This window comes from Brachyhypopomus gauderio, chromosome 19 (assembly GCF_052324685.1).
Source record: "Brachyhypopomus gauderio isolate BG-103 chromosome 19, BGAUD_0.2, whole genome shotgun sequence".
Classification (NCBI taxonomy): Eukaryota; Metazoa; Chordata; class Actinopteri; order Gymnotiformes; family Hypopomidae; genus Brachyhypopomus; species Brachyhypopomus gauderio.
In genome coordinates, this window is record NC_135229.1 from 7,478,902 (window position 1) to 7,493,839 (window position 14,938).

General features: G+C 44.5%; 1 protein-coding gene across 4 annotated transcripts in view; it reads right to left on the bottom strand.

The window, feature by feature from the left end:
• The window catches only part of ntng1b (netrin g1b), a 50,302-nt gene that overhangs the window by 25,495 nt on the left and 9,869 nt on the right, over positions 1-14,938 (bottom strand). For 3 of the 4 annotated variants that reach the window (XM_076981486.1, XM_076981485.1, XM_076981487.1), the window contains exon 3: positions 1,902-2,545. In XM_076981486.1, the coding sequence (XP_076837601.1) occupies positions 1,902-2,545 (644 nt within the window). Of the gene's footprint in view, positions 1-1,901; positions 2,546-9,056; positions 9,190-14,938 lie in introns of those variants that run through there. The other variant, XM_076981488.1, reaches the window with a different exon arrangement.

The window sequence follows — 14,938 nt, forward strand, 5'->3', positions numbered from 1 at the left end:
CAGCTGTTTGAAAATACTCAGGAAAGTCCATCATTTTTTCTTTGGTACATGTAATGGACTAAATGTCATTGATTAGAAGAGATACACCAATCAGTCACTTCAGAACCCTATTCAAATTATCTGTGCTGTAATTTTGACAGCCAAGTCACCTATGTTTGTTTGTCTCCCTTATGGTATTCTGCAGCGAGCTGAATTCTCTGAACTCGTCATCTGACAAACAGGTAAATGAAACGCTCACAGGACATGAAGGGCCCTTCTGAATAGAACCTCTCCTCGTCTTAACTGTTTCCAGGAAGCGCTTTAATAAAGAGCCTTTTATTGTATACAAAGACAGTGACGTATTATTCTTTTAAGAAAGCCATCCAATTTCATTAACGGCAGGGTGCCCCGCCATGTTTGAAGTAGGGAAGAAAAGAAAAAAACCGGTGTTGAAAGGAAAACGTGACACTGTGAACTTATCACTACGTTTGAGTGTAATTTGTAGGTGGTGTGATAATCAGTGTCGTTGTAGGAGCACACGGTGTGCACTGAAACCCTCAGCCTGCCCAGCTCCACCCCTGCCCTGCCCAGCTCCGCCCCTGCCCTGCCCTGCGCAGCCTCAACCCCGCCCAGCCCCACCCCTTATTCTGCCCCCTCTCTCAACAGCCTCTCAACACACTGAGGTAGCACTCCGCCCTGAATGCCTTCATTAAAGAAGACACTTAGCTCCTCTTTACTGGAATTAGCATTCCAGAACAGGAAGTGAGAGGCAGGGGCGCAAATCAGAGCCTCTAGATGCAAGAGTGGCATATTATCTACAGTCACTGCACAAACACAGCTATACAGAACCCCCCCTGCTGCCAAATCACATCAATGTTACATTCATTTGGCTTCATGAAGATCAGATCTGCACTCACTACCTCAGTTTGGCTTAAAGCACAAAGACTCTCATTCTACATCCATCTATAAGCATTTCATGAAAACCCCTTGACTTCCGATGTCAGGTGGGGTATAACATTTACAGTATGGAGCCAGTTTCCATTATAGCTGCTCGTAGTATCATAGACAGACCAAATACTTCTGACATATTTGTTTCTGCTCAAACAAGGTAGTGTCTCCTATGAACTCCTGAGTAATTTCCTGAGCCTACTTGGAAATTCATAGACACATTCAGTGCAGTAGGCAAAAAAACCCACAGAATCAGTCAAAACATTTCTTGGTCTATGAGGAGTCATAACCGCGGTTTTCTTATGTACAGGAATGTCTCAAGGCGAAATCCAGGACTTTATGAATAGCACCAGGACTTTCTGTATAGTACGGTTAAAACATTTATAAAGCCCAAGTGCTGAAAATGGAGATTAGCAAAACATATACATTATTTCCATCAATCACACAAAGTGTTCATTAAAAATGCAATGTCATATTTTTGTCACCCAGGAATTTCTCCCTGGAACAGCAATGACTCCCTGGTGTTAATTATTTAATCAACGGTAAATGTTCTTAATTAGTAGATTAGTCTCATTCCAATTAGCAGCCTGTCTAATTGCCCTAATCTATGTCTGCAGCCCTCTGCATCCAAATTTGGAGCGCCACATTTAGACCCACTGAGGAGCAATCTAGCGTGTCATCATGAACGACGTTATTCTCACATAAACCAACTGCTTACGAGCCACTCCGGCCCAATTTGCGGAACAGCTGGCGTGTTTTCATTCTTTTTCTATTGTGCCATTATATGGCTTGGGGTGATATTTTAAGCCACGGTCTGCCTTTGAAACACCGCTGGAGACGAACTAATTGGAGCATGAACGCAGAGCATCTGATGTTCCTCCTCTGCCATTTTCTCTGGGATCATGGACGCCAGCTCACCAGGAGCTGCCGCGGTCTGAATAATTGAAGGCAACGAGGCCCCCGTACGGACTTACCTGCCCTGCACTCTCACATCAGAGATGGCGTAGAAGTATCTGGAGAGGTTGTTCTCGTCCACCATAGTGGCTCCCGTTGCGGGCCGTAGCAGCCGGATACGGAGGTCGGTCAAGGTGAAGAAGTCCCTCAGGTTCTTGGTGGTGTCCAGCTGGCCGTACAGCGAGGCCATGTTGTGCAGTCTGGGCCCGGCGAACAGCGCGAAGCGGTCCTTGATCTCGAAGCGCACCGTCTTGTCGTATTTCCACACGTATCCCCGGGAGTAGTCCTCCGTGCAGATGATGTCCAGCAGGGTGTGCTGCGTCAGCTCGTGCACCGTCTTGGGCTCCATGGTAAAGGCGTCCAGGCAGTCCGTGGCGTAGAACTGGTAGGGCTGCCAGGAGCGGCCGTAGTCCAACGACTTCTCCAGAACCATCTGCTCGGGCCGGCCCGACTCAAAAGTAATGACGATGTCATCGGTCAGCTCGATGGTCTTGTTCCAGGACAGGGTGATGTTGACCTGTAGGGGCTTGGGGTATTTCTTCCACGACGTCGACTGCCAGAAGGTGGTGGGGTTTCGCCCCTCGGAGTCGAACATCAGCTCGGGCGGGTGGGCCAGCTCTTCTGTGGCGGCGTCACATTCATTATTGCACATATAGGGGTTCTCCTGCAAAAGGAGACGGACAAGTCAGTATCTTACACACCCACTGAAGGTGCCACATCTAAACTTCTTAACCCTCACCCACACCCAACTTGTTAAAACCAGTCGCCACAATTTTAGTTTTTCCATTACCACATTACAAGAGTGCCGTGTGTTCTCATTCAGCTCTATATATGTAGCGGTTTCCTCAGCGAACATCGACACCCATTGTCCGTATATGGCGGTCCATATGAAGTGGGGTCTCCACGCCCGGCTCACTCCCCGCCACCCAGATTGTAAACGTAATTGATATTCCTGCCGCTCGGCCGGTCGGGGCGGGAGCGGAATTCCGATGAGAGGCTGTGGAGGAGCTCGCCGGGCCGCATGCATTTTTCATGGGCTGGCGGCCGTCCCCTCCGCCGCGGATCTGCGGCACCAGCTGAGAGGCACGTCGGATCCGTTCCATTGACATTCCGCTCGCCTCCGAGCCGCAGCACAAATGACAATCAGCCGTGAACTCGCTATAGACGCCCATTAATCTCGGGCCCTGTATGCATGTTGATTGCTTGCAGTGGTCATAATGGGGTGTTGCTTTCAGAATAAAATCGGCGGCGGAATGAAATTACAAACCGCGGAATGCTCCCGCTGCACGCAAGCGAAACGCGCCTTTTTTTCTGTTTGTGAACGGATTCGTTACACACCGTGTCATTAAAATCAGTCATGGGCAGAACACGGTCCCCCGGCTCGCTTGGCCAGGGTTCTTGAAAGACCCACACATCACCAGATGTGGTTTTTACTAAATTTCCATTGTATGACACAAGTATAATTATGAGCGTTTCTTAATGACGCAAAACGTGCGCGTCCCAACGGAATGATATGAATGACGCTGCCTGGGGTTCCTGCTTTCACTGCTGTTGTGCGTTAGGAAAGAAAACCTCCTGCAAACGCATTCAAGCATTCGCCTCACAAGCACACAGATAAAACGGAACCACAAACCCGATTAATTTTGCAAACTCGAATGCTTAATTGTCACCTGAGGTTTGCCACATCGTAAACCAAAGAGCTGCTCTTTCTCTTTGGGGTTAGACTTTACAGCGTGGTAGGTCCTGTCTTATCCTGTCTATGCTTGCTGACCTTTGACCTTTTCCTGTTTCCATCTCTTGTTTCTTTACTATGACACTAGGCACAATCCTTTAAATGTGACATGATATCTGTTGTTCTTTAGCTGGTCTAAGGTAACCTGTCCAAGCTGTAGGGATCTACTGTTGCTCAAGGGCGTCTCGCTTTGCTGGGATCAAGCCCACAGTCGCTCGTGCCCCAGTTCTCTGACCACTGAGCTACCTTCACCCATTTAAAAGGAGCTGTGCAATAGGTTCCCATTCACATGTTTGCTAATGATGAATTGGTATTAAGATAATGGTTGAATGCTCCATGGATAGATTTGCTCAATCTCTGATTCCTCCCCACTGCTCGTCACCATTTCTACACATCTGCATGATAAGTCCAACAGGGTGTGTGCATGCAACAGATCAGAAAGAAAATATTTGTATTAACTGATAGCTATATAAATGATCTTTTTCATAAAATATTTTTTTGATGATTTATAAATGTTTGTATGACAGAGTGCAAGAAGCGTTACGATTGGTTAAGATTAAAGATAATATTAATATATGAATAGTATATGAATAGATTGTAATGAGATCAGTGCTCATTACAAACAAACTACAGCCACACTGAACTTGAACGGAACACCTGCACCTTATTGTAATTCTTATACTTGGTGAGATTACATGTTACATAATTCTGCAAAAGTACCATTATTATATATCAAAACAGTTTAGGCATGTGAAATTGAAGGCTTGGACACAGAAGAGAGAATCACTGACAATGATCACCATGACAATAACCTCCTCACTGTGTTCCACAGTCAAGAGCAACTTTAACTCACTTCACCTTCACCAGGTTTAGGGTTTCAGGGTCACGGTGGAATCCCTGTTTTCTTTGTGCTGTTGTCTGTTAGAGCAGCACTTCACCTCTCTTGGTGTCCTTAACCACTGTACGTGTGTGAAAACCAACGTACGTGTACGTGTGTGAAAACCAACGTACGTGTACGTGTGTGAAAACCAACGTACGTGTACGTGTGTGAAAACCAACGTACGTGTACGTGTGTGAAAACCAATGTACGTGTACGTGTGTGAAAACCAACGTACGTGTACGTGTGTGTCCAACTCCACTAGTGTTGTATGTTAAGTTTCACAAAGTGTGTCAAATCATCCCTCCCACCTGAGTAATGAGGCAATGGCACACACACACACACACACACACACACACACACACACACACACACACACACACACACACACTCACCCACACACTCACACACACACACTTTGACATACCATTGATTTCTGTTTCTGTGATACTGCAGCAGTTAAAGATTCCAGTGTAGACAAACGTCAGTGCCTTGATGGAAATTGAGAGGGTAGGAACATTTCGTTGGATTATTCAGCACCTGTTTCCCAACATCTGTGAGGATCAATAATGTTCTCCCTGGCTTTAGGCAAGAGCGTGCACACACTAAAGGGCTGACACCAGCTGTGTTCACCAATCTCCAACCAAAGCTCTAAACAATAAGCTCAAAACCAAAATTTGCATAACCCTGTAGCTTACTGCTTCCTGTCACCCTGAGCCACATGGTCAACAAACACAAAAAGACCCACACAAGCAAGCGATTTGTACGTAATCCGTTTAACTGTTTTTTGGACTGCAAATATCTTACAAGTCACAGATCAGCTATCACGGTTTTTTCAAGTCTTTTTGTGGTCAGAACTGAACAATTGGCAGGACAGCAACGTGTTTGATTCATCATCAGGAGATCGTGAGCTTGAGCCCTGATGAGCCACCGCCATCTGTGACTGGGACTCTGAGCCGGAGGTGGGCGTGGCTTACTCACCCTCCCCTGTCAATTACAGTGACACTGGCCAATCATGAGCATCTCTGAGCTCATGCATCATCAGATGGTACATTACTCCACCCCCTGATGCTGCAAGATTTGATTGGTCGCATGTGCCTTGGAGAAAGCATGTGACCGCCCTCGCCCTCGCTGATTGGCAGATGTTGTGTGACAGGAGTGAATTACCTGATGAGTGGGAACAGGCCATGACTAAAACAGAAAGATTTGGGAAGAACCTTCACCAAGAAATTATCTTAAAAAAAAAACAAAAAAAACAAAGCAGCCTTTAGATTACAACAAACAATTAAAAAAATGATGAGCAAAAGATCACCCTCTACTCAGGCTTGGGAAAGAGACTGGAACTCATTAGAACAGCTGACAACTCCATCAGCGACAGCAGAGCTGAACTGTCATTCCCAACACTGCCTTCCATTAAACCACTGCGATCCGGCACCGGGCCTCGAACGCGGTTCTTAACCGGCCGAGTGCAAACCGGCCGAGTGCAAACACGCCCTCGTAAAGGTCACGTCAGACCGCCCGCTAATGATGTCGTCCCCTCTGCTGAGCCCGCCAGGTCAATCCAATATTGCGTGTCACCGGGGGAAAGTGTCTCCACTAGATGCTGAGCTGGGGAAGTTGGAGCTTTCATCATAAAAGCAGTCACCCGTGCTAATTGAGTGAGTGTCAGGCCCATTAAAAGTGCTCTTTGTCATTTCAATGGCGACTCATAAACCATCTGAAAAGGGAACCGAAGACATTTTAAAGATTTTATCCTGGACGCTATTTCTTGAGATTTCGTTTTGGAACCAATGCTGTAGCACAGCTTACAGTCACAAATTTCTTGTAGTGTGGTTGTTGCGAGACATTAAAATAGCTGAAAGTCGATTGCAATCAACAACACAGTTCTTCAATCACTCAAAAAAAAAAAAATGATTAGCTCTGTGATGCAACATTCTGTAACAACGAGTAACTCTCCAGTGTTACCGTCTCACCACATGCCTCTAACCCGAGCGTTAAAGTGCGACCCATAAGGGTGAGTTTGTGTCTGTTATCATTTCTCCAGGAAAGCCCTGGTGTGATAACAAGTCCCTTTACCCAGAGACGTGTGAAACGGACAAGCTTGCAGATGATGTGAGGGAGCAGGCCAACCAGGGCCATCAATTCACTCGCCGCTGACAGCCCAGGCTGATGAATGGGAAAGCATTGCTGGAGACAGATGTTTCTGGAGACAGATGTTTCTAACACACAGCCCCATTACCCCCTACACAACACCCCCCCCCCCCCCCCACCCCCGTCCTCAGCCACACAAACACATGCAAATAAATCCAGGAAAAATAATCTTTTCCTATCATGAAGCTCTATTCAATTTTATAATACTTATTTAATACTTATGAATTATGAAAGCTACTATTATACTTAAAATATGAACAAACTTGTAAAATGTACAGGTGTATGAGTTTAACTAATTTGCCCCATCCCTGTGTCCAGCACTACTGCAGTCAACACGGAGTCACTCCCCCTTCCATGGCAATACTAAACAATACAAAAGAAACAGGTATTGTTTTTGCATGAGACGAAATCTGAGCAAACCAGTAATATTCATGTTATACTGTTTTTTTATTACACTCTAACATATCTACTCATGTGAGCCACTATTCACCATTTCTGAGCTGTGTGGAGGTGTATGGATTCTTTCACAGAGGCTCCTTTCAGTTACAAGAGGTTCCCTCAGGTATTGCTGGTGCTCTTCTCCTGGGCAGAGCTATTGAAACTCATTCTGGTTTCTATCATCACTTCTACAGTGCGCCCCAATAAGGATTAGCGCTGAATTCCCAGCAGGCTAGTCACAGGCTCGTCGGAGGTGGCCTGTCCTCCACGATCTGGACTCTTGTCTGTGGAGACACGGAGCAATTTGGCACCTGGACGTGCCAGTAATGTGGCAGGCGGGGGGCGGGGGAGGCATTGCAGGTGTTGCCAATGTGACAGAAGCTCAATAGTCTCTTTAATGGGCCACAGACTTGCCACGCCCCCAAATGTAGGGTAGGGCGGGGCTTAACTCTCTTATCCCCGCCTTCTGTCGCCCCGGGGATAAACGAGGTGGCAGAGTGAAGTGAGAAGTTATGAGAACAAACAGGCTCTACTGAAGAGGAGCATGATGGGACATTAAACTCCAGAGATGGCCAATCAGAGATCGATGTGCTCGTGCCATTAAGGAAGCAGGTCACACGAGGAGCACAAAGCATAGGGCTCGTTGGCTCATGCAAATCATGTGATGATTTGAACCAATGGCTGACTGGGCAATGCGGTCAAATATCAATAATTGGCAGCATATGAACGTTACAAATGTTAAGACCATTTAAACATAGTCCAGTGGGGTAGAATGAGGTTGACCTCTGTTTATGAGCTGGAAACTGAGCAGTGGTCATGGATGCATTCAGGCAGATGAATTGATTTTACGAATGTTAACTGGCCTCTGTCATATTAAATTAATTCTGATAGATCTTTGTGAACATGATAGAGAAAATCAGATATAAAAAGTGAATGACCATATAAATAATCAATGATAATTTGTAGGATTGCTAGAAAATTAATGACTGACTACAAATTCCAGAGATTAACTTATTCCACTGCAGTCAAAACTAGAAACACATTATATTCCATAAAATGTGTTTTTTGTGTGCATGTGTTAAGTGTGATATTGAAAGTAAATTATTATCCATGACTAACAAACCTACTGATTTGGATGTTGATTTTGCATCAAAGTGAAAGAAAGAAACATTTTCATTAAAAGAAAACATACACACACACACACACACACACACACACACACACACACACACACACACACACACACACACACACACACACACACAATAAAACTATATTGTATTGTATATTATAATAAATATGAGTACACGGAAAAACAGAAGAATCCCAGAATCACATCTAACCATGACTCCTGGAGCCTAAATGCATAAATGTACAAACGTGACCCAATATATAACACTGCATAACACACAAACAAGCATGCTGAAAAAAGACCCACAGGGAAAACCTACAGGTAATTGAACAGGTAAGACCCACAGGTAAGACCTACAGGTAAGACCACAGGTAAGACCTATAGGTAAAACCCACAGATAACCTTGCACATTGTGCAGACTAAACTTCCCCATGAATATACAGTGCCTTAAAAATATTCAAACCCCATAAAATTAATTATATCTCTATTTAACATATATATCTTATATATTCATCTGGATTATAAATGGACACTTATATCGACTGTCCAGCCAGTAATTTAATTGCAAACATTACAAGTAATTGCAAATCTTGCAATGCTGCATGAATGATTATTCAGTTTCTCAATTTTACACAAAGTCCTTGATTGAGTCACCTTTTGCTGCAATAACATCTCCACATCTATTGGACTAAAGGTCTATGAGCTTTGCCTACTGTTTGGGAATAATTCTCACCCATTTTGCCCTTTCACCTTTGATCCAGGTTGTTCACCACAATCCTCAAATAGCATTAGAGACACTTGACTGGACAGAGATCTGGACTTTGGCCTGGCAGTTGTAAATTCACCTTTTTGCTGTTCATTCACTCCTGTGTTGCTTTGGCCTCATTCTTGAGAGTCCTGCCAAAAGATGACGTTTCTGCCGAGCTTTAGTTTTTTAGCAGATGAAGTAGGTTGTCTTGTCATATCTCCATGATTTCTGCGCAATCCTCCCTTCAGGTTGAAAAGCTGTTCTGTCCCCACTGAAGAAAATAATCTTCACAACATGGAGCTGACACACCCATCCCTGTCTGTTGGGGTGGGGTTTGTTGAAGAACGCACACAGTGTTCGTGCCACACAGTGTATTAAATTATGACTACAAACATTCACTTTTGTCAATCAGATCATAAAACCACATCCCTGTATCATCCCCTAGAATCCTAATGTATCTCCCCGTCTCTGCAGTCTACCCTGACAAATTAAGATGACAAGAAGGATAAATATTATTTATCTTAATTAATGCTTAAATGAGGAAAGCATCAAATTTAAAATAGTTAGAGAAGTCACTACGGGCTTAGTGTGGACTTGTGACCCTTTATGATCACACAGAACTGATGAGCACTGAAGAAGACTGACAACAAAGTCTTCTTATTATGCATCTGTCTATTCATGTATTCCTGATTGCCACTCTAATGGAGAGCTAGTCAGTGGAATTTCCTAACACGATTAATCTCCAATCAGCTCGCTATTCTGCATGCCAAAGTGTGAAAGATTAATTTGAGTGTAAGTTTGAGTGGCTTCTTTATGGAGACCATGGTGAATGATCTAGGCTTTTCATTTAGAGGCTCTTGACATCAAATCAAATAAGGTTTTATTGAAGGCAAATTAGCATAAAGGAGATTCTGCCAGTAAATCCCCCTGCATTGCCAACCTCTTCCATAATAGATTTCATGTATTTTCAAAGATATGTTGGCTCCAGCGTTTTAGAGCAAGTTTCTCAGCGTTTTAGAGCAAGTGAAAATGTTTTTAATGTGTCCTGATTACACTATTCGGCCTAATGTGGCAAATCAATTAGTAGGCGCGTCGGAAGCAAAACGTTTGCCAATTTGTGTGTTACGCATGACAGGGAGGGAAACAAGAAGCTTTAGAAAACTTTCATTCAAAGAGAAGTTGATGACAATCGAGAACGCGAGCTTCACAGCTTTAATTAAGATGCAGCAGTCTTGTTTACACATCCGTCTTTTTCGCTCTCGATCGCGCAGACGCTCTGTTCTCTGTGTCATTTTCATATTATTTGCTTGTTGGGCTCTTCAGCTGAGATCCTTAGCCTCATTCATGTCAACACACTCTGTTTGGGAGATCGATCAGCACTGACAACTTGGCGAGGGGGACTATGAAGCTGTCCATTCTACCACTCCTGCCAAACCTGCTCCACGCACTGCCAGATTCACTTCAAAAGTCACTTTCTCTCTCTCTCTCTCTCTCTCTCACACACACACACACACACACACACACACACACACACACACACACACACACACACACACACACTGAAGCCTCCCAGAGGTCTCAGCTCTCCGGCACCAGTAGGAGACCACACTTGAGTTTCATAACAAATAAAACATTGTAGATACACTTTTCCAGTGCTGTACTACAGGACAACAGCTACTATCAGTACATGCAGCTACGGCGTTGACACCTTAACATTTAACACATGTGCCGAGACACAACAGGATCTCACTTCTGCTCATTTCTGGGGATTTGGAGAGAAAAACACCTGAAAAGATGAAGACAGTTAAGGGTTGTACCTTCTCTCCCTCAACCCCCGCACCTGGCGATGAAGAGGGTCTGAGCTTCCATGACTCTTCCATGACTCGCAGCTCTAATGCTTCTACCCCCACTCCAACCCTCCCTCCCGGGCGGAGGAGGAGAACTAACTCCCCGTGTGAGCCCAGTGGGCCTGGCCCACCGGCTGGCACAGGCTGAAGGCTCTGCCAGAACCTCTTAGTTCCATTAATTCATGTGCTGGTGCCGTGTTCCATTAATTTATTTGCTGGCTGGTTTAAGCTGGTTTAATCTGGTTTAAGCTCCCTCAACACATTTTGCATGTGTAAATATAGTACTGAAGTCAAGGGAAGATGCTTTTAACCCCTATATCATACCTCAGGTCACTAGAGACACAACCTCATTTTCACTCATCTACCTCCACTGGTTTGCATTACGTAAGTAACCAATAAAAAACCCAATGTAACAAAAATAAATATATTTAGATTTTAAAAATTTTAATTAAAACATACTTCTTAGACAATTTTTGTAAAAATGCTTTAACGGTTTTACACAATCATGGTTGTTAGAAGTGTGTTTAATAGTCAGTGGCTAATACAACACTGGTACCTGCAGGACTACTGTAACAGTAACAGTAACACCTGTAACCTGTTACACCTCCTCTATGGCTGCAACTCATACAGTCAATTGCCAGTTGCAATTGAATTAACCACTTCTGGAACCACTGTTGTACCCTGCACTGGTCCCAGTACAGTCAGGTCCCAGTACAGTCCTGTACCCTGCACTGGTCCCTCTTTAGTCCTGTACCCTACACTGGTCCAAGTACAGTCCTATACCATGCACTGGTCCCAGTAAAGTCCTATACCCTGCACTGGTCCCTGTACTCTGCTGAGTGACGTGGTTTTGACCCAGATGCAGGTATCAGGCTTTTAAAAACATTTATACTGTAAAAGCTTTTAAAAACAGGTCCTTCACAAAAGAGGTTACTGGAAACATACCGTTCAAACCAAGTTACCATGTGGCACTTCAGAGTACATAAAACTCAGTATATATAAATACTAATAAAAAACGATAGATTAGCCTATATAAACATATGCCAGCTTTAGTAAGAGTATATTTTACATGCAATATGCTCAGGAAGTCACAATTACTTCCTTAAGAGAACTAGGTTGAAATTGAATGCAGCTCTATGATTTCTATGCTTATGTTAAGATCATCTTTGATGGAAATTACACCATCAAAATTACACCACTGAATTCACAGTTACATTAATGCAACACAGACAGATTATTGTCATTTTACCACAGTTCTGTCCTCATGTTATTTACTTTAAAGTTCAAACTGCAGTTGCTATTACAACACAATGCCACACGCCACGGGAGATCCGCATAGACTATGACCTGATTCTAAGCACACCATCGAGGGGTGTGTCCTCCCGCTCTGACACGCCCACTCTGCATTATTCATTCCCGGTTTCCTTCTAGCGTATTTTCATCTGCTGAGAAATTAACCTTCATCCAGCCTCATTTCTTTGCCCCTGTGCGAGGCGGGAGCCCAGATACACAGAAAGATGCCTTGAGGATATTTTGCGAACGCACCGCGGCAAAAACAACGGGTAGGGAATCAATACGAAGACAAAACGGGAGAAATGGGGACATGTACAGGCCATCCTCTACCGCTGGTGCCAAGGAGATACGTTCCAACAATTGATCAATTAACATAATATTCTGAGGGTGCACAGAGCGTGCACACAGGTTTGGTCTGTTTTGATGCATCAGACACGTAACACAAAAGCCTCTTCAAATCTGTATTCTGTCAATTTCTGGTAATGTTGACAAAGTTGGGCTTTAGTGCTGACTTCAAAACAGAAAGTAAAGTCTGAAAGGGCGTTCTGGGCATAATTAATGGGTTTTTTTCTCTGTAGGTCACGTATGTGGATGAAGTCTTGATGAACTGGAGTTGCAGTTCTGAAGGAGATGCTGTCCTGCAACAGACAGCCGAGCTTCTTAAAACTAGAGAAAGAACAGGGTGGTGCCTCGCCATCTTTCTGAAGTGGATTCTTGGTGGACACAGCCAGAGACTGGAGAACGAGTGGTGCTATTGTTAGAACTCCTTCGTCGCAGCCGGCAAAACTAATTCTCTGGCACCGGCTGTCAATATTCTCCTGATCTCCGAGCGGCTTAGGGCGCCTGCTCACCCTCGTCATCGCCCCTAAGCCGTTCGGTGGGCGCGCGGCGTTCTGACGGCTCCCTCCGCCCTCGTCCTGACCCTGCAGACGGCGGACAGGGTTCAGGAGAATTACAGTAATCTGGTGTCCCAGACTCCGTCGGCGCTCACGGGCCCGCGTGCCGAGCGTCGGTCGCCGCAGCCGCCTCTCAGCAGTTTCCTTTGAGCTGAACGAAGCCCCGCCTCTTCTTCTGCTCCGGGCTCCTGGAACCGAAATAATCTTTAACCACACCCCCAGGGAGGCTGGTATTGTTTTCACAGGGCATTATTTTCGGAGGAAAAAGGCCCTCTAGTGAGCCGTCGTGTCTCTGGCAGGGATTATCTGAAAGCTCTGTTCCTTCGCAAGTCCCAGAATGACCCCCTCGAAATATGTCGACATATTTCCTGAAGTTTACATCTTAGAGAGCCAGCCTTGTGGTGAGGATGGGGGGGGGGGGGGGGGGGGGGGGGGTCTTGGTTTGGTTAATGATCAGCTGTACAAAGAGGTCTGCACATCAAACTGAAGTCCAATCTAGAACGGCCAGAAATCACCATGAGGAAAACAAACATGAAAAAAACAACACCAAAAATAGATTTGCCAATAATGGTGAACAGCACTGATGTGCAAAAATGACCTCAACCACAAAATGAAACCACTCAAATCAGAGTCCAGTGCGGCACAGAAAATTATTTTCTTTTGTGTGCGTTTTCTCTTGAGTGAAGATCCGAGATCATGCCCAGAGCTGCCGTTACGTTTCCTAGTCGTGACCTTCATCAGCGTTTCAGATGAGCTGGTGTGCATGAATTCCTCAGCAGTGGATATCAGGGCTTCACCATCAGTGACGCCGATCTTCTCAATGGCGATAGTCACGAGTGTCTCAGTGTCACACTCAGCACTCTGGTCTACACTGGCCACCACACAGCTGTGACACTGCTGAGTATCACTGAAGTACTAAGTGAAGGATGAGGAGACGGTTTTACAAGTGCAGGTGTTGTTTTTAAATTACGGCTAAAGAAACAAGGACTATAATAGAGTATAACTGAGTACAATAGAATACAATAGAGTATGTTCTTTTGTGAGCGTCTAAGTTCCTAAGCTCTATATTCCAATCAGAAAAAAAGTCAAGCACTTCAGTGTTATTAGAAACACATGATGGTGCTATTTTAAAATCCGACTGCACGTTTGTTTCCAGGCTTTGCACTTATGTTGTGGTTTCAGACGCCGTCGTTCTGTTTCCTATGAATAATTTATTCACAGTGATGCTGGTACATATTAGCTGCTGTGATTATTACTTTTTTTCTTGATTTGGTTTTATTATAAAGCACAGTAAACAATATTACAAATCAATGAGCTTATAGAAGGTGCAAGAGTTATTATTTTGATGTTATTTTGTACCATCGCTCTCCATTTAGTTATGGATTTACGCTCTCCATGGGAACCCGAGTGCATGCAGGAGACCATGCAACACAAAAACTCATTATTTTGTTTTCGTATTCACCCAGTTGCATTTTATCAAATGCATTTGAACCAAGGCTGTATCACCGGGAGGGAGAGCTTAGACGGATGTATATTCCCAGCGCACAGATATCTAAACGTCTGAACATACACTGCTGTCTTCCGCAAGCTTTCGTTGTTCCACATTTGCGAGCAGAATTACTGATTAAAGCCCTGCTGGAACGTCCCACTGCTAATGGCCCTCGCTGCAAAGCTACAATGACCCAAACGTATTGTTCTGTATTAATTAAAAACATTCGTGTGTAATTATGAACCCATTTCGATGATTGCGGGACATATTTTGGAAGGTAATGTATGAGAGAAAATCATGTAATTAATCAGAATGACTCATTTTGGCTCTTTGGGCTCTGGTCTAATATGATGGATTTTAAATAAGGCAGCTTTGTTTTCTGCATGTTTTGCTTCGCTGCAATTTGTTGATCTTGCAACCAAGCAGGAGGCGAAAGGTTAGCGAGAAATAGGGG